General features: G+C 30.9%; 1 protein-coding gene and 1 long non-coding RNA gene across 6 annotated transcripts in view; one reads left to right on the top strand and one right to left on the bottom strand.

Annotated features, from left to right (window-relative positions):
• LOC126736854 (PH and SEC7 domain-containing protein) overlaps positions 1-21,470 on the bottom strand; it is a 286,453-nt gene that overhangs the window by 36,608 nt on the left and 228,375 nt on the right. For 4 of the 5 annotated variants that reach the window (XM_050441456.1, XM_050441458.1, XM_050441459.1 and 1 more), the window contains 4 exons: positions 9,150-9,639; positions 2,815-3,008; positions 2,558-2,750; positions 2,345-2,502 (listed from right to left, as the gene is read on the bottom strand). In XM_050441456.1, the coding sequence (XP_050297413.1) occupies positions 2,345-2,502; positions 2,558-2,750; positions 2,815-3,008; positions 9,150-9,639 (1,035 nt within the window). The remainder of the gene's footprint in view (positions 1-2,344; positions 2,503-2,557; positions 2,751-2,814; positions 3,009-9,149; positions 9,640-21,470) is intronic. The other variant, XM_050441457.1, reaches the window with a different exon arrangement.
• Positions 4,002-5,901, top strand: LOC126736870 (uncharacterized). The gene is made up of 2 exons (XR_007660807.1): positions 4,002-4,918; positions 4,998-5,901. It is a non-coding gene; the product is annotated as an uncharacterized LOC126736870 (long non-coding RNA).

Here is a 21,470-nt window from a genome sequence, read left to right as displayed (position 1 = left end):
ATAAAATCTATTACGATTAATCATTAAAAATATTGAAATGAAAAGAAATGGCAATACTGTTGAAAACCTCGCTTCCGCCCTTTTAGTCCACACTCCCATGACAAAGCTCAAATGACCAATAAGAAGATCTGAAACGAAAACCCAAATGCTGACTACCGACTTGTGAGTGATCGCGAACGAGACGTATAACGATTATATTTCATCTTTTAATTTTTCCATCGCTCGTTCAAAATAATCGAATTATTTTTCCATAATCGGATGCTAACTTAATTATTTTGATAATCGAATTATGAATGATTTTTAATTTGAATGATCCCATCACTAATAATTTTGTTACAACCTGTATAAATGACCTGTATTAAATTCTTCTCAGATATTAGCTAACTTAATTTTGGCAAGACTTTCTAAAAGTTTTTTTTTGTAAAATTTTCGCTTAACATGAAATGTTATTCATATACCTTCCTTCTGCTTAGGCCGGTTTCTCGAAATAAGCGCTAATGTTTGGGCCTATTTAATGCACATTAATTAATTTTTAGTAAATTTAAAAACAAGAACCTCTATATGCAAACGTTATTTTAGAATTCCTAAAAAATATTTTTAAAAAATTAATAAAGAATATTAAGAGACATTATTAAAAAATATTTACCTAAACCGAAAAAACAAAATTTACTCTAAGATTTTAATATTTTAACAAATCTTCAAAATGTTTTCCGGCTTCTTGGATGCATAAATTAAATTAAAAAAAAAAACTAAATAAAATTGCACTTTAAGCATTACATCTGGTTTGTTTCTAAAACTCAGTCTGCAGTATTCAAAATTTTAACTCTAAGCTAAAATATTGCTTATACATGACGCAGCACCATCCCGCTTTACTATTCACGTTAGAAGAATTTTAAACGATACGTATGCTAATAAATGGACCAGCAGCGGCGTTAATGCACCCACAAAGTGACCAGCAAGATCACCCGGTTTAACGACTCTAGACTTTTTTATCTTAAGTCGAGAGTTTATGCTTCTCTCATAACTACTGAGGCCGAATTGTTGCCAAAAATTTTGAATGCTGTAGACTATTTTAGAAACAAACCAAACGTAATGCTTAAGGTGCAATTAATTTTTATAAACAGAATTAATTTATGCATCCAACACCGCTGACAACATTTTGAGCATTTGTTATGACAATATAAAAGTAGCATTTATTTTTGTGGTTTTTTATTAAATATCTTTAAATTGGTAGATACTATTATACTTATAATATATACATAATAATTAATATATTTTGAATTATATATTTTTAATGTTTTCTGTTTTCCATAAACATCAATAATAAACTAAAGAGTATATGTTTAATTTATTTTTCTTTTACCTTAACCTGTAGGTTTAATAAAAAAAAATTGTAGGAGCCAAATGAAAAATAATCAAAAAACCTTCCTACTATTACACACTATATGCTATGAAATCCTTTAATTTACAAAATAATTTTAATTAATTCTAATAAAAACATTCTTGTTTTTAAATTTAATGAAAACCAATAAATGCTCTTAGAAATTAGCGCTTATTCCGAAAAAACGGAATAAGCAAAGAGAAGGTATATGAATAACATAATATTTTAATTTTTTTCGGACAAAATTTTACAAGAGGAAAAAGCTTCAAAATTAAGTCAGCTAATATCTGAGACGCTAAGTCATTTATACAGGATGTAACAAGATTACTACCATTTATTTATGAACCCAACCCAACCCAACCCAACCCAACCACTCTTTTTTTTCATTTCCGGAAATTACTCCAAGATGGCGCTATGTCAAAAATTTGAAATTTCTGTAGTTATCCTCTGCCCCAAATTTCGTAAAAATCGATAAAGGGCTTTAGACACGACTTAAAAAACCCAATTTAATTTTAAAACGTTGCCATCCTCTGGCAGTCAAACGAAGCAACTTTGTTAAAGATGAGTTGGCCTAAATTGTTCTATTCTTTGCCAAGGAATTTGTGCTTAAGCATTGTACACTCATTTCGCATACCCTGTATAAACGTCTTTAATTTTTATTAAGAAATTATTCTTTAAAATTTTTCTTTATTTCCAGAAACCCTGATTCATTTAAATCGACATTTTGCCGTCAAGCAGTGCGCGGTGTTATAGTGTTTTTGACGTTAGTAGCCAGCCAAGCGGGCATATAAATGTGTTGGTTAATATCATGTTAGTAAGACTATGAAGTTAAATTGAATTCCCAATATAAGTGTTAATAATCTAAATTATAATAGTATAGTTACATAACAAGTTTTCCCAATTATCCATAATACTATTCCCATCACCACCAACATAAATAAAACGTTTGTAATGAAAACTTACTTCTCTTGGCATTGGCTTCATAGCAACACTTGCGCATAACGTAACCTTTTTTGTATTCCACCGCATTGGACGAATTCGGGACATCCAAAAATGGGTTACCCATCACGTTTAAGTCGTTATTTCTCGTATGGGGACCTGATTCATCCGGATCGCTGTCCCTAAAAATTGCATTAATTTATAGTATTTAAATACTTCTTCTATAAATCATCATACAATGCCCATTCTAAAGGATGGTTCTTAATCGCATGATAAAGTTGCTTAAGAATCTCCCTAGGAAAATTCTCGCCCTCATTTAAGTCTGTCAAGTTCACAATAAAATCGTTGCAGGTCATTTTTCTGCCGATGTTTTGCGAATGCAAGTCGGAATTTAGTAACATAATGGCACAAGTCAACGTATGTACCGCATCTAAAATATTATAATTAATATAATCTCAAGGAGTTAGAGGATATTTAAAATGGGGTTAGTGTACCTTGTGAATTGAAGGAGCCAGGATTGCAGTCCAGGTACCTCTTAGAGAAGTGCACCAAAACCCTCTCTCGCTCCTGAGTCTCTCCGGTCAAGGAAAATTGTTTAAGGAACTTTCTTAAAGCTATATCTAAGGTATCTTTTTCGAAGTTAAAATATTTTAAGTATTCTTCTGCCACAGCCCTACTAAAGTCATTGCTGAAAACAAATATTCCATTAGAAAAACAATATTTCAAAAGTACCAGTTATTTAGTGGCCGTCAACGATAATTTATTTTCTTTGAGCCACACTATTCCGGATGTTACATGATCTTTTAATCTAATGCCTTAAGCAAATTCAAAAGCCAAAATTTTCTACTAAGTTAATAATTACAATATAATGACAAATTCATCCAATATGTATTCTCCGGATTAAAGACTATGCAAATCGAGGCCTTTCGAACAGCCATATTTGGCACAGAGCGTAATTTCTTTTATCAGCTCTTTTTAGCAGATTTAAAAGACAGATTAAAAATCTACAATGACAATATTTCAAATTAGCTTCGCCTCAAGTGGCGCTCATTTATTTAATCCATTTTAACCACCTGTTATAATACAAACTAATAAAATTATAATAAAGGGATAACCAGAGCAATTCTCTGATGTATGAGAGACTCTGATCAATGTTCTTTCAATTCAAGTGAGGGCATAGCATACCTGGTATTATGGTGGAGAAAGAAAACAAATGGATTAACTCTCCAGTTACGTGACAAAACATTTAATGAAAGTCTTATGAAGTTTGGACATATTACTTGGCCATTCAAAAGTTTTAAAATAAACATATCATTCAAAATATATCTTTAATGTAAAATCTTGAAAATATTTAATGCCTCTAATGCATTGCTGGTTATCTAGGATTCTTATATTAGAGACTAAATCTGATAAATTTATTCGGCACACGCTCCAAAGATAAACAGTTAGTCAAACCATAATTCAGCTAGGAAACAACATATATTTGTTGCATGTATTAATTTGGATTTTGGTGCGGCTACTCTCGGTTGGATCGCTAGTTTTCTTGTGGGTCATTATGGGCAGAAGTAAAAATAGTACATTAGTAAAAATAGGTTATTTTTTGTCTAAAGCACGTTGTTACAGGTTAAAATTGGCATTTTATACTCTTTATTAAAAGCACTGATTACAGTTATATTTTCAAAATAGATATTTTACAAATATTAATGATTGATACTAGTAATGCCCTCTCTGTAATAGCCTCTCAAGTAAACCATAGTTCTGTTCTCTAGCCATTTCAAATTACAGTATTCTTTTTTTTAAGGACACATTTAGTTTTGTACATTTCAGCTTCATATTGTACTGGTTGTTAATGAAATTTTATTTATACTCTTATAAAACCCGGTTCTGGACTAAAGAAATATTTTAGAATTTAAATTATATCCCATATTGATTATTTAATTATTTTATAACGAATAATGATTAATTGGGCATGTACAATTATTGTGTATGTTGTACTGTTCATAGTACAATATCTGATTTTGGCTTGACCATACCAGATATGCTGGTTGATTTTACTCGGACTGACCTATCTAATTTTTGTCTCTTTTTATCTAATGTAAATATTAGTTTTCTTGGAAGATAGCAAGAAGTTGCTGGTCTAGGCAAAATCGAAATTGATTGTCATAGTGACACATATTTTCATTGCCAACTTCCTTGGGCCACAAATTTTGTTATTTATTTTTTATAAAAGGTTTTATGGTACTTATAAAAAAAGTTAAGTTATTTTGTTATATATTTCGATTGGCAATACACTTTGTGCGTGATTGCTTAAATACGGGTTTGACCTCTGCGGTCGTTCCTTTTCCCAGACCGCCGTCATGAAGTGAAGAGTGCTTTAGTTCTTTTTGAAATTCGTGTGAATTTTACCCATATGGGGATATAATTGACTAAATGTGGTGATAGTAAATCAACTTTTTGGGCGTAATGCTATAATTTGTTGTTTTGTTGAATTTATTGGCCTTTATGGCGATTTAAAACCTAATAATTTTTCACGTGCCCTCGAACATCGGCAAAATAGCGGTTCTGATTGGCATTGGCAGGGGACAATTTAATTAGCAAGTAGGTATTCTTGAATTTATCGTTTATACTGATAGTATAGGTTTCAGGTATTAGGTAGTTCTTTTCTTTTGGCTACTAGAGCTACATAACATGGATTTTGGACGGATTTTTTTTGTACGGACCTGATTTCTTCATGCCACATGGTGCTTCGTTTTGGGGTTATGTACTCTACTGGCTCTAATCTAGAAGGAGATTTTAAGCAACTGTGAGCTAACGTCTAACCTAGACCACTACCAGAGCTTGGCGTATTGTGAAGTGGAAGAGGTGAAGCTTGGAAGCCTGCAGTTTTTCTTTGACTGGGAATTGGATTTCTGGGAGAATCTCGAATCTGAAGTAGTCTGCTGTGTGTGGAACTAGGTGACACAACATAACATTTTTTTTTATTCACTTATTTTATTTTTATTATCACAGCTTTTATCTTTTGAGTTGAGATACATACATAAGCTTATTTAAAATTTTATTGACATTATTTAATCGATGCTATTCTATGATTGAATATTACTGATAAGAGTACATATATATGTGACAAGTGACTCCTGTGAGGTAAGACGCAGCCGGCTTCGTAGTACTACGAGTATATACTTGGGTTATATTATTTATTTTCAGACTACTCCTAAGATGTCAAATTTTCTCAGATTAGCTAGTAAATATTAGAGTAAACTAATAAAAGGGTAATTTTAAGTGGGGAAGCTTCAACAGTTAGGGTTGTTATTTTTTTTTTTTGCTTAGGTCAATGTCCGTGGCGGGATATACCGGGCCATGTAAGTTATTAGTTTAATTGAATTGAAGCTTCATTCCCCAAAAGGTTTGGGTGTAACATAATTTATTTTATTTTGACAACCACACTTTGATTGTGTATTTTTTGTGTGATGTTGTGGTTCCTTATTACCAACTTAAATAATTATTCCTCTTAACGATAAATAACATAACATAATTCTCTGTGATAATCAAGACTTAAATAAATTGTTATTTTCTGTTGTTAATTTGTTTTTCACTTGAGTTGAGTAGGTTGGAATATCATAGGTAATTTGGAAACAATAGTGTATACTGATTTGACTTTGATTTTGTTTTCCAAGTTTCGTTTTGAACTTGCCTAAATAAATTTTGATAAATATTGGGCGTCCTTTGGGATTATATAAAATCCAAAACTTGGTGGCGCCATACTGATTTTGACATTTAGTTGGGTAACTCTTGGGTAGTTACTACTTAAGAAATTTTGGTTCATTTGGTTGAAAAAGAAGCTAGAACCCACCTCGGCTTGAGCTAGCAGCATTGTGAAGGATTCCTTCTCTGGGCGTTTCAGGTAAGAGGGGTTAAGTTCCTCCGGGCATCAAACAACTTTTGGAGACCCTCTTAAGGCCATAAACCTTTCACTATTTTTAGTACTTCTTTTCTTTTGATTAACTTGGCATTCATCGCTTCACCACCATCATTCCATTTTATTGCACTTTAGAAAAAAAAAATATAACAACGTTTATTATTATTATTACCTCAGGGATAACTCAACAGGGACATAGTTCTCCAATTTTCTTTAATTTATTTGTAAATACTATATTTAATTGCTTTCAAAGTATCTTTGCTTTGGCGCTCGCTTTTCTCTTTCGCTGATGACTACAAAATTATGAAAGAAAATCACTGTCAAGGGGATTAGAGACTATTGCAGGAATGCTTAGATAGACTTTCTGATGGGTAGGGATCATAAGCTTAGTCTAAATATATCCAAGTGCTGTTTTATTAGCTTTTATAAAGGTCAAAAAATCAAAAAACATACTACTTGCTATTCATGGGAACAGATGAAATATGTAACCAAAGTAAGAGATTTGGGGATCATTTTACAAGAAAATCTAACTTTCAATAAATATCTGAAACGAAATTACAGTTAAATCATCGAAAATGCTTCGTTCTTACTCATTGCAAACATTTTTCATTGGAGACAATAAGTACTATTGCTCGCTGACTCGGTCTAAGCTGGAATATGCCTTCATAGTTCAGGTGGTCAGCATATCAGGGTGTACCAAACTTCTCAGTGGAAAGAGTTTTCAATCAATTTTTAAGATTTTGCGCATTCAAGCTGTATTTATTTTATTTGTTGCCGATCATGGTTATGCATTAATTGAGAGTAGTTTGAATCTGGTTACCTTGGAACGTATACGGAATTTGTCGGTATAAGGTTTGTACATAACCTAATAAGTGGTAGTATGGATTGTAGCAGTTTGTTGGAGTGAAAAAGACCAAATAAGAGGGGGTGCTTGTTTGTTGTCCCATAGATCGTTACTGTATCCCCTGTTGGAAAATTTATTTAAAAAACAATTCATTAATTTTGTTACTTAGTTTTATTGTTTGAACCTTTTAAGTTTATATCTCGGTGTAAATATTATAGATTTTTGTAATTTAATATGATTTTGTTATATACCGTATTATATTTTTGGATTTCTACTTATGGGACTCATCTCAGATAACTTTAAATTAGCTTGTAAATTACTGCTCTTATATTAGTAAATGATGAAATGAGGTATCCTGTCATTTGTAAATAAATAAAAAAATATATCGTCAAGTAATCCAATATGCAGCTACGAGGCATCAGTAAGGAGGACGCAGTTGTAAATGAAATATTGTGCAATTTTATGTAATCAAGATCATATAATCCCACACATACAAACTTAAAAGAATACTGAACGAAAAGGAACCTTCCGTCACTAAATACTTCAACATCAGTCAGAACTTTTAAACACAACCAAATACCATAGCACGCGAGATTTAGGATCATAGGAACCACTTGAGGTGTGATTAGATAGCATCTACAAATCTCTTTTGTGTGACGATCTTCAGAAAAAGTATTAACTTTAAATTTATTCCAGTACTAAGAAAATATAAAATACAAGAATAACTTTAAAAATCATGTTACGAGTGCTCAAATTCTTTCGTGTTTTTCAAAAAACATTGAATTTTTAATTAAAATAGCGTCCAGCTTAATTTATTTTTTGCAACTGAGTCTAATAATTTATGTCCGAATTTCTTTTCTAGCCGCAGACTCGATTGCCATACAAAACTTTATGACTTCTTTGCCTTTTCAGCAAAAGATATGAAATTTGGTATGTAGGTATGTTAAGTAAATATTAATTTTTTACGTACTCCGTAATTTTCTGTATTTTCCGGTTTGGAAATTGTCTTTGTTGAAACATAAGGTCAAAAAAATAATCTTCAAATTGTGAAATAGAATGCTATGAATAAGATAAACATATTAAATCTTCATAAAGTAACCATCGAAAAATAAATTTAAGTGTTTTTTTTTAATGTTCTTTACCCGAGTATTAAAAATAGGCGTATTTTTAGCGTTTAATCAAACTGTCAAATTGCTAACTTAAAAGACTAACTTGCAGTTGTTCCCATTATTAGAGTATCATTATTAAAATATCATGTCCTATCGAAATATGGAAAAACATACAGAATACCTTATTTAAAATTAGAATAAATAAGCAATTTCAGTCAAACCGGAAGCGATACAAAATAATGAAATCAAATATATACATATAGAAATCAATAATGAAAATAAAAAGATGTGCGTTTACGTAAGATACCTCATGCTACTTTTAAACTACTAAACTGTGCCAAATGCTACCTTTCATTTATTTAAAAATCGAGTTAGTTTATTTTAAAAACAAGTTCCCTTATACCGGTCAGCCGCGTAACACAAAACAATTAATATGTTCACTCAAACTTATTTGTTCGTCAATAAGTATCGGAATCTTTCACAATATTCAATATTCTCAATGCTATAGGATAAATTTATCTTTATATTTTTAAAAAAAATATATATAATTGCACTTAAACAAAGACACATTTAAAGATAAACCTTTACTTACACACTACTCATTCAGTCTATACTAATAATTTTACATTAAAATTGCATCTTGTGCTAAACTAATTTCCCTAAAAATTGCAAATCATCAGCGAAGAACAACTACAGATTATTTTTAAAACTCAGAAAGTCTTAATATTAGTCCGGTAAACATTTTTAAAAGTCAATTATGATATTTTTTGTTAATAATTTTTATTGCTTATTGATTAAGAATAGTTTTATAGATACGTGGGGTTGTCTTGGGCAAAAAGAAATGGAATTTGTAAATATTGGTACATGTAACACTATCTAAAAATTCTTAAGCGTCCGGAATAATTCGGTCAGATCAAAAAAATATATTATCGTTAATGACAACTGTAACTTACTACTTACTTTTTACTAAGTTGCCTTGAAACGTCGGATTTCTTAAATCCGTCCAAACTGTACAATCTCTTAGCTAACCTAATGGCCGAAGGCAAATCAACTGCCTTCGGGGAATAATGAAAACTATGCAAACTATCTACATCACTCTCATCTTCAGAAGATAACGGAGATGATTTCTTATCTTCCTCTCTGCTATCTTCTTCGGTCGTTTCCGGAAACGCTTGGCCACCGGCCTGCACCGAGGCGGTATCCCCGTTTCCATGCGCCCTCTTCTCCTGGGGCCCGCGCACCTGGATAACGATCTTGTGATCGCCTTGGGCTGGTCCTCCATCCATCGTGCCCCGAGAGTTCCCTCGCCGTCGACCTGGTTCCGGTCCAAGGAGGGTACTGTCACTATCGCTGTGGTCGCTGATCTCCATGACGCAGTCTCGGATGCCCACGCTGTCGTCATCGTGATAATCTGGACTTGAGATGTTGGAGATTGCTGAAATATGGAGTGCTTAAAAAGACTTTTTGAAGAGTGTCATATGTTACTAGCCTATAGGGTGAATTCAATTTTACAGTATTATTTCCTTGACCAGGAACATAGCAATGCTGTGTTTTTAGTATACAGGGTGTTAAGGCTTTATTTTAGAACAATAATTTTTTTTATAAACTATCAAATAAAATAATAAACGTCAACGTCATAACGTTTACAACAACCAAACAATAATTGATTGCAATGATCAAGGCTAACTTTATTTATTTCAACTAATTTCCATGAAGGAGTTAATGTATTTTTTTTAATAATTTTTTCCAGAAAGTTTTAGGTCAAAATACAGAATCTTGAAATTTAGTTTAATATCTCGAAGCGTCTTTGAAAAATTTATTAAAAACAAAATATAAAATAAAACTTTAAACATACTATATCTTAAAAGAAGTTTAGTGATGAAGAACTAGATGAGCTAAGTACGGGATAAAGGTTATTTGCATAACTGATGCAAGAACTGATTATCTACATAATAGTTACATTTTTGTTGGAAAAGGTTCAGCTGCAATCGGTCTTTTAAATGAAAAAAGGAAAATGAGTGTACCTGGCCAAGCAGTTATAAAACTAGTAAAGCAACAATAGAAATGTGATTGGGGACAACTGGTTTAGTTCGGTTGAAATAACTGAACATTTGCAAAAAAAAACAACTTACGTTGGTACAATAAGGAAAAATAAGACGGAAATATCTCCCCAGTTCCTCCCTCGAGTACATCCTAATGAAGTAAAAAAGGGCTTTTATCCCGTGTTACTAAAAAAAGCAGCTCTAATGATCATTTCGTTAATGCATCACTCCATAGAAGTAGAACAAGGGAACTTATTACCCAGAAATAATTTTTTTCTATAATCTCACTAAAGGAGGTGTGGACTCATTAGACGAAAAATGTGGAAAATATTCATGTAGCCGCAGAACACGTAGATGGCCCATGGCGGTATTTAAAAAAAGTGGATATTTGTGGCGTAAACTCTTTCATTATGTTTTATCTTTACCCGAAAATAATTGGAATGATTTCAGTTTATAGAAAAATTAGCAGTTTATTCACATTTACATCGAAGATTTGAAATGGTAACGCTACAAAAACAACAAGAATTAATAGGAAGCAACCTTGATCTACCCGCAGAAACCGTTGTTGAACATAAAGAAAAACTCGAAATACGAAAATATTGCAACATATGTCTATCGAAATTAAGGAGAAAGACTTCATATTTATGTACTTATTGTCAGAAATCAATTTGCTTGCAATGTTCCCAAAAAAGTGTGTATAAATTGCACTAAGAAAGAACGAGAATAATTATTATTTTTACCATTATTTTGTAATATTGATTTCTTGTAGAATTTATGTTTTGATGTTTATTATTTATTATTTTGTTATAGAATTCATGTTAAAGAATAATAATAATTTTTTTATATACGTATTTCAACCCTTATAACACAGTTTTTCTTTTTGAATAAATAAAATATGCAAATTAGTGGTGTTGTTTTATTTGCTTTTTTATTAAAATATAACACCATATTACAAAAAAATATTGCGGAGTTGTTGGGTGGGGTCGTTTCGACTTATATTAAGTCATCCTCAGGATACTGAAATGGATTCAATTTCAAATGACTTCAATCATTTCAAGTACATAAAAAACACTATTAAAATAAATGTTCTTTACGTGTACAAAAATTAAAACAACAAAAAACAAAAACCACGACACAGTTAAAATTACATTCAGGTACAATCCGTTAAAAAAAAATTTTATAAAAAAAACAATATAAAATTAATTTTTTATACATTACATCTCTTACCTAAGTCTAGGTTTCTTTAGTTATAATTAAAACACATTTATAAAAGAGCTTTACCCTCCTTTTATAAATGTGTTTTAAAAATAAATGTATGCAAAAATAGTATAAACGCATAAAACAGAGCTCTTGAACGGTTCATTAATAATATTTAATTACTCGGAATTTTCCTTTTTTTAAAACCTTTACCTAGAATAGTTTTTAGGGTTATTACACTATCCTATTTCAGAACTATATTCCATTAAAAATTTCATAGAAAAGATTTTTTCACGTAGACAAGAATTGATTATGGTTGCAGAATTAGATATACATGATCGTAACAAAAATAAAGCTAAAATTTTATTCTGTGAAATTCGTTACGATTCATACCAGTTTATGTTCATATTCGCATCAAGTAAACAACTTTATTGTTAAACACGCTATTGGAATTAAGCAGGTTGGCAGATAAATTTGTAGTAAAAAATTTTTACTGCGAATCAATATAATCATGCACCATGCGACTTCATTCGAACCCCACTTACCGATTCTAATAAATCCTATATTTTATAAATTTTATAGATAACCCTTTTCTGATTATGATTTAGATATAATTTAATTTAAGGTACGTCCTTACGTCGTATATGTCCTTATATTTTTTGAAACAGGAGAACACAATACCGAGAAAACAAGACAGTAACGAAATATAAAAAAGTAGGAAAAAACTATTGGGTGCAATTTATTCAAGGAGCTGTTAAGCATTAAGCTGCTAAAAAACGATCGATTTACGTCTTTCGGCAATCTTATCATCGAAGTTAAATCGTTAAGCAAAATTGCGAAATAATGATGACTTGGTCCTACTACGATCTATCTGATCTCGTATAAGTCAATAAATTCTCCTAGTACGTATAGTTGAGGATGGATAAGTATGGAATTAACATAACCTCCTTACTTTTATATTAATTTAAATAATAATAATAATAATAATAATAATAATAATAATAATAATAATATTAATAATAATAAAAATAATAATAAGAAATGCCCTTATTACCAGTACAAACCAGAAACTGTATTTGAAACGACGAAACTGTATTTTGACGACTTTCGCCTCTACTGGGACAGAACTGTTTTGACCAATAGGACGCTGACTTCAAACAGACCAGATATACTCTTAATAAACAAAGCCCAAAAGAAAACCTTTCTAATTGACATAGCAGTGCCAAATACCAACAATGTCCTAGAAACGACACACACTAAACTTGCTAAATACGCAGATCTGGCTCACGAGATAAAACAACCATGGAGGCAAGATAATGTATATATACTACCTCTAGTTATTTCATCCACTGGAATTGTATCTTTAACACTGTCCAAAAACCTTAACGCATTGGGTCTTTCCTCCTGAACGATTGTCACACAGAAATCTGTTATACTGATTACATGCAACATTGTTCGAAAGTTCCTAAATCTACCATAGCAAAATTCATCTTGCCTTCAGGCCGATGAAATTGACAACACCGCTATCAGCGAGCTAAAACAGAATAATAATAATAATAATAATAATGATCATCATTTTTAAAGTTTTATGTATCATAATAACTATTAGCAGTTTATTGTAGCTGCTAGCTTTAAAAGGTATTTTAACACTTATTTTAATGTTTTTGTTTATTTTTCGAATTTTCTCTTAGTGAACAATTTTGTCATTTTTTTGGGATTTACATAACTCTGTCTAACTACAGTATATACCATTTTTATCAACAAAGCTTAGATATCTGCTTTAAAGGACTCTGCAACTCAAGTTGCAGAGTGCTTCGGAGTTTTTCCACTTACAGATATCATAACCCCATTTAAAAATGAAATACATAATTTATGGTTATGTTTTCATAATAAATACAAAATAGATACAAATTCATAAAATGTTAATATTTCATATAAAATAGTAAAAAAACAAAACTTAAAACTAAATTATTTAAAAATGCCCTATCCTACATTCTTGAAACAGAATCCATGCACTATTAAAGCAACCAAACAAGTGTCTCGACAATTATTCCCATTAAACATTATAAATCAACCTTTTTTATTTTACGTAAATTCTAAATTGGTTCCTTTGCTAAAATTTAAGAAGCAGTCCACCTAATTCTGTGGTTATTGTTAAATGCACGTCCATCCCTTAATGAAAAAAAAAAGATTAAAATACGACACATATTACCTTATACCTTAATAAGTAAACTTAAATAACTTTATAAAGTAAACTTAACCGTGTATGCTTACTCCTTTTAATTAGGCCTACTATCTCATCATAACATTTAAACAGATTTCAAGCAGAACGTTCTTCTGCAAGTAAAAAATATTATCACGTGTCAATAGTTACTCTACTTATTCTCGGTCAACGAGTCTCGCAAAAAATTTATGTGGCTTTTTTCAGCAAAGTTCGAAACATTTTTGAATATTTATTTCCATAACATTCAAATATAATTTATATGGTTGTCTCCTTCGAGCTGACCAATATGACAACGTACTAAAATTACGTTTGACGCCCGAATTCTCTTAATCTAATTGGCCAACTAGTGTTATGGCGGATTAGGGTTTTAACCACACGTACGAAGCCTATATGGTGGGAATCGCAATTATATGTCGGCCATATTACTTGGAAAAAATTGACAGAGAGCTGACAGAAATTACGTTATTGAGATTGAATGATGGAACATTTGTCATATCATTTCAGCTTGTTTTTCAATGTATGCCGTCAGCGTGTATTGGGTTTGTTTTAAGAATGCTATTTTAAATTAATTACTTTTTTCGTAAGCCGACCCCGGCACCGTGGGCAAAATGTTCACGATGCGATCGTGTTGCCTCAGGGTCGAATCCTGGCATGGGCATGGTTGCTTTTGTTTGTCTTATAAAAACAAAACACACAGAATGGTTCGGAACCCACGTTAAACTGTAGGTCCATAATAAACAACAAGATTTGGCGGCCGTCAAAATACGCGACGCGAATCCATTGTAAGGACCAAAAGATACTTTTTTCCTAAAAAGTGTCTCTTTCAATAACAGAGATAACGTTTTAATTGATTTATAGCAATTGCAGGTTTTCGGTAAAAAAATATGATTTTATTTATTATGCGTGTTATCTTTTTGTATTGTCAATTTTATTTTTCCGCAATCCAAAAATAGGTTAAAATTTTTCTGTAAATATCCATCATGTAAGATGTACATTTTAAATGGTTCTAATAAACATAGTAATTAAATATTTTGTTCCTTCCTTTAGACCCCATTACAAGTAAAACCTGAAGTGAGATATGTAATATTTCTGTAAAATTTAGGACTTTTAGGAGCTGTAGAATTTGTTCTAATCACTTTTTTTCAAAAAATTGTAATTACTCTGATAATCCTTATAAGGCTTAGGCAATTAGGCATGATGCTATACCCTGCTCTCCATTAAAATATCAAGTTTTAATTGAACACAATTATTACAGTTAAGACTGACACTTTTGTTGCTGCAAGGAAAACATATGCAGATTATGGAATTGAAACCTGAAATTCTGATGAGTTTAAACATTAGTGATAGGGGCTACTTTATTAACTTCCTCTTTGAAAAATGACGACCAGTCTGTTGAACCCCAAAAGGTGCTTCAGCGAATGCTGAAGCATGCAGGGAACTCTGTTCAAAATCATCACAGACTCTTCTGATAAGTATCCTTTTCTCATAGCGAAAAAAAATAGTATTCTAGCTAAGGCTGCTTTGATAACAATAGTTTAAGCTATGAATAAGAGATTATATATAATATTCATAAATCTACCATGTGTAAGCTGTCAAAGCTTAAGTACTTCTGAAAAATGAGGCAGAGCTGAAGTTGCCTCTTAAAAGTCCCTTTAAAAGTTTAAAATAATGGAAGATTTCAATTTATAGAAGACAGTATTAATGAAGTAACTAAGGAATTCATTAATTCACAGGTCTTAGAAGCTAATCGTCGTCCTTCAGGTCTCAGATGGTCAGTGAAAGAGTTTGCCTTCTCCATTTTTTAAAGAAGTCCATGTCTTTACAATTTATTAAGATATTTTTCCAACTACCCTCTCCCAACCCAACATTCTTTCAAGCATTCTTTTTGACTATGGCCAGATAAAACCCATTTTAGAACATCTGAAATTCAGATTGAATCAATTAGTGGGACTTTTTTATGCGGATCCAGACAGAGAATTTCCGGATTTGAAGATTTCGGAAACACTTGGTAGCAGCAGGCAAATTATGCTCTTGTTTTTATAATACGAGGTTTACGTAAATTTTATAAAATTCCAGTATCCAATTTTTTCACTCAGCATAGAATTAAAAGAGAAGCTCTAAAAATATTGATTGTTAACTGTATTAAAGATTTACAGTTAAATTGTCAATTGGTCTAAAGGTTTGTGCAACAATTTGTGACCAAGCTGCCCCCACCCCCAATAGAGCAGCTCAAAGAAAATTGACCATAGAATATACTGATAGCAAATCTAGTCCATATTACTTTAATATAAATCGGCAGTGCATTGTCTGAGCAGATAATTGCCTTAATAAATTAAAGGAATATCATTTTAATTTCAGTGACACTTTTTAGCAGCTTGACAACTTAGCCACTTAGTGGCAGATGCCATAGAAACTGTCTGTTGCTCAGGAGAAGCTGAACCTATTTACACTGCTGAGTTTTGCCTTTTAATAGATAATTTGTTAGATTCACTTAATACTTCACAATAAATTAATAAAATTATTAATACTTTTTAAAATCTGTTTAATTTTTCATTACGAAACAGAAACAAGTATATATTAAACAAAGATAATTCATCCTTTATTAAATCTATGCTATGTTAAGTAAAATAGGGATATTATAATGGTAATGTCTTCAGATGTGTGATGAGATGTGAAAAAGTAGCAAAACAACCTTCTCTAATTTGTTTGATATTCACAAACTTTTCTTATTTGTTTGAGTTGGGGTAGTTCAGTGCTAACAAAATACTTTTAAACATTTTAGATTAATTAATATCTGTTATAATAAATTATTGTATATTATGTATATAATTTTAAGTAACTATTTTTCAGGAATATTAAATAATGAGTGTATTAATGAAAAACATTGTTTTATTTCCATTTTGAAGTTTGTGTAATTACACCATTGTTAACTGATTATTGCAGTACATTAACTCGTTTAGATATATAAAATAAAACTGAGTTTTATTTTATCCTGATCCATATTTGATGCTAGCCCCTAATCAAAAAGAACCTATTTTCTGTCAGCAATCTTTTTGATTAAGGGTTTGCTCTAGATACTGCAATTAAATAATAAAATTTCTTATTGAATAAAACTTGATTTTCCCGCCTTAATTTGGCTCAAACTTCAAATAACAGGGTGCTGAAGACGTGGCCCGATGATCCAATTTCGATTTTTTTTATCGGATTATAAATATAATTCAAATTTTTTATTATGGAATAAAAAACAAAATTCTTATATTCTAAAATTAATTACCTATAATAATCGCCTATAAACTACATATAATACTTCTAACATTGGATTTGATTTAAAGCACCGCTTTTGTTATTTTTTAACTTTATATCTTAATTATTCTATAAAAAATTTACACATAAGCTTAGAAAATATAAATAGAAATGAAAAAAAAAATTAAATAACATTTAATAAAAGGCTTTTATGATCCTTTGCATTTCAAACTCATTTTTTTAGAATGAAATACCCATTTTGTGTCTAATACTATACTTTTCTTTTAGTAATACTATACTTATACTTTTCTTAGTAACATTTTAAAAGATCTTTAATAATAAATCTTTAAAAATAATAATAGAGGTATTAAGTATCTAAGCTTGTTACATAACAATTCTATATTTCTTTAGATTTCCATACAATATTAATGTCAAGAAGAAAAACAATTTTGTACTATTTTAAAAACTGTTAGTTGTTATATATTGCTAGTTGTTATATATATGTCGCTGCTTTAAAATACAACCTAGTATTTAAGTTTTAGGTGATGATTAACTAAACTTGAAACTCATCTAAACTTGAACTTTCAATAAGACTACAGGTCATCATTCCAAATTATAATTACAGGCACTGACAGGCGTATCTCAAGATATTAGGCAGAAGAAAATATTCTCTTACACCTTCACTTAATTTCAATCTGAAATATATTCAGAGCAAAATGTTTATTATTAGCTTAGCAGACTTTCGGCCTATGAGCTAACTAATCATCAGTGCTAACTGAAAGTGAGTTGAATGAACTACGAAATTAAAAAAAAAATTAATAAATATAAAAAGAAATATCAACATCAGAAGAGAATCACAAATATATCCACTTTTTTGGATTACTTGAAAGAAAAAGCCTACATTTCGGAGAATGCTGAACCTGCCATTAGAGTAAGCATACTTATGTTGCATATTATTAAATTACTATTAACACAGACATTTGTTTCTAATACAATGTTGTTTAACATCTCAGATGTATTTTATATTTTTATGGAACGAGATAAATTTATGAATGCAAAAAATGCTAATTAGTTTCCTTAGTAAAAAAAATGAATAACTAATTTAATTTTTTTAGGGTTCTGTATCTGGTGCGGCTGCCGGAACTGGGATGTTTTGCGTCTTCCACTACCCACATTGGTTTTAACAAAAAAAATCACTGTCTTCCTCTTAAATCATCTTTCCAATATATCTTTAAACGCCTGTTTAAATAGCTCACCTTGGAGAAGGCATCCTATTCATTGTATGAATATTTTGAGATCTCGAATTGAATATTATGTACTAACTATCTTTATTGTTCTGTCAAATATATAACCAATGTTAAAAATATATACGCTAGTAATTATTGTCAATAATTTTTGACAAAAACGTAGATATATCTAATTTTGTTGTTATCCAACTCAAGAAGTTCTTGTAATTATGTAGTTTAAAGTTTTTGTAAATCCATGTTCGGTCCCATTCTCATGTATCTTAAAATGCCATTTTTATTCATTTTTAATCGTTGTCTTTTAACCTTGTCTGAGGCACTAGATCTATAAGATGTATTGACAGAACCCCTTAATTTGTTATCCCTGATAATGGGCATGTTATATGTCCGAAACATGTCGGTTAATAATGGATTAATATTTTTTAAATAAATTTAGTAGAGAATGACCAAAAAACTTTTAGTCACCTATTGTAAAAATTTTAAATTTTGGGCTTCAAAAATAAATATGCTACGAAAAAGTAAATAAAAAAGTTATCTACGCTTATGTCTATAAACGAAATATAAAGTTGTTCAACAAATTTGAACCATGTGTACGATGTTGCCATTACAGATGAAATCAGTTTTCCTAAATTTTAATGACTAATCGGTGTAAAATTCTATTTATGAATAAGTAGTTTGATCTATACTTGGTTATGAAGAGGTTATGGAAAATTCATATTTACATTAAACATTTTTAGAAAAGAATAATTTTCGATTTCGAAGTGTTGAAAGTTTGAGAATCTAAAACTTAAAAAAAAAACTGACAAAACGGCGATAAGCAAATCAAAACTAGACAAGCACAGAGTAATATGTCGCTTATAACTAAGAGTTTCAAAGGGTGGAAAATTTTAGTTTATAGTCAGTTGGTCTCTCGAAAATGTATACAATTAAATTACTTCATAGGTGACGCAAGCCTATTTATAGTTTACATTAATCTATTTATCATTATAGTTTTGATTTAAAAAAATATTTGATATTATAGGAGAGACTTTGGTAGGAATTTACAGCCTACTTGTAATTTGTTTCCTAATATTGAATTTCTTTTTAGTCATAAAATTGGCTATATCAAATTCTTGTGATGGTAGATAAACAGTATTTCCATTATTTTATTTATTTATGTATTTCATGGTATTTTTAAGTATTATATGAATTTTTCACATTATAGAAATATACCGACCGTTCATAAACTAAATGCAAAACAAACCAAAATGATATACGCGCTTTCCAACAACGGAAATAAACTTCGATAAGAAACAAAGTTTTTGAGTCATCAATATGTATGTATGTTTGTTTGTTTTTTCTTGATTAGTAGTTAAACCAATTTTTTATAGCAGCCAAAAATAATCAAGCAATGACTTAATGTATTAGAAAAATAAAATAAGTGTTATTTACGTGACTAAATACCATTTCGAAGAATAGGCATATCTCTGCTCGCCTTTCATTCTCACAACCAACAGTAATACATTCTCACTTCTCTATCACCAAACATATTAATCACATAGATAACACTCTTAAAAGATGATGCAAAACACTTATAAAAATATTATACAAACTCCTAATATCTTACTAAATCCTATTAAACAAAGTTAGACAGCAAAAAGATAAGATGTCGTGGCCTAATACAAACTAAACTGAAGCTTTTGGTTAAATCAACGAAACGGCCAAAACATTTATACTGGCAATTAATTATATGCGACCGCGATAAATGCTATTTTCAATCTCTAAAAACAATACATTTATCGGCAAATGTGAAAATAGATAAAAGAGTACGACGAGGAAGACGAGATAGCAGGAGTTGTCACGAAGTTATTAGTGTGTGTGCATTATGCAGTTTTCGTCTTGTATATAATGTTTTATCAAGACAATGGTCACCTTATACTGCTGTATGGATTCCGTCAGGATGTCAGATGAAGCACCGGTTATTTGCAATGGATTAATTTTTTAACCTTAAACTTAAGTTCTCAGTATTACCTTTTAAAGTAAAGCGCGGATTGAAGATGTTGTCAAAATTGTATATATTTAGGTATACTCTATTTCAGAAGTGTGTAGAGCAATAAAACCTCATTTGGTATGCAAAAGTGGTACCTGGTGATCCACCAATATTTTATGCCAGTACCTTAGTTGGGTATTAGTTTCAATGTAAAATTCTTTCTTTTCGTTGATTGCAGGTAGTGCCACCCGGTTTTGGGTCAATTTATGAGTTTTGCCCATTGTTACCCACTGATAAACATTGAAAACGGTTCGCCAAAGGCGTGCAACTGGGACTTGTTTTTTACCTTATAATTAATGTACTTAAATGCTATTTTATTTTAGAAAGTTACTTTTGTTTAAATGGAATAATATATTTTTTTCACAAATTTATTGAACATAATATGTAGAGTAAAACAGTTGAAAATGTCACTTTTGGATCTGGCACTTTTTGAACAGTGTATAACAATTTTAAATTATAATAGATTGTAGTCTTCTTCGTCATCTGACGAACTGTCATCACCTCTTGACATTATAATTAAAGGATCGACTGTCTGATCGATGAGGTTGTCAAGATCCCACATTTTGTCCTCTTGCTTAATTACATGCTGGACTGCTTTTCGCCAATTTTCTGGTATCGCTTCCGTAATGGCTTGATCAAACAGTAGCTTAACATCTTTTATTTTAAAAGTCGTGTTTTGTCTTGCTACAAATCCTTTTACCTGCGCCCATATCAGTTCTATAGGATTTAGTTCGCAATGATATGGCGGTAAGCGCAGTACAATTATATTATATTTTTCGGCTATATCTTCCACGGCGTATTTCATGAAACGAGTTTTGTGTAAGTTTGCTATTGCCAGCAGTTCTTTTTTTATCAAATTTGCTTCAAACGCAATACCTTTTGCAGTCAGCCAATCGATAATTTCTTGCTTTCTCCAACTTGAAGTTGGCGTCTTCTCTATTCGCCGTGAATGATAGCTTGCGTTATCCATAACCACCACCGAATTAGCCGGAAGAAATTTTATCATTTCACCAAAATAGTCCTCGAAAACGTCTAAGTTCATGTGTTCATGGTAATCTCCTGTGCGAGTCGACTCAAAGGTTAGCAGACCTTCTTTTAAAAATCCCTCTTCGCTTCAAATATGTGTGATTATAAGTCTTTTTCCTTTTCCCGAAGGTACTTTAATACCCGTAGACAGGCCTTCTATGAAAGCTTGGCGAGCACTGGTTATATTTTTGTCTTGCCACATTTTTTGGACTATATAACCTTCGTTAATCCACGTCTCATCAAGATAAAAAACTTTCTTTTGCTGCCTGCGGTACT

Source organism: Anthonomus grandis, chromosome 5 (genome assembly GCF_022605725.1).
Source record: "Anthonomus grandis grandis chromosome 5, icAntGran1.3, whole genome shotgun sequence".
Classification (NCBI taxonomy): Eukaryota; Metazoa; Arthropoda; class Insecta; order Coleoptera; family Curculionidae; genus Anthonomus; species Anthonomus grandis.
The sequence above is the reverse complement of the archived record's forward strand: the minus strand, read 5'-3'. Positions and strand labels throughout refer to the sequence as shown.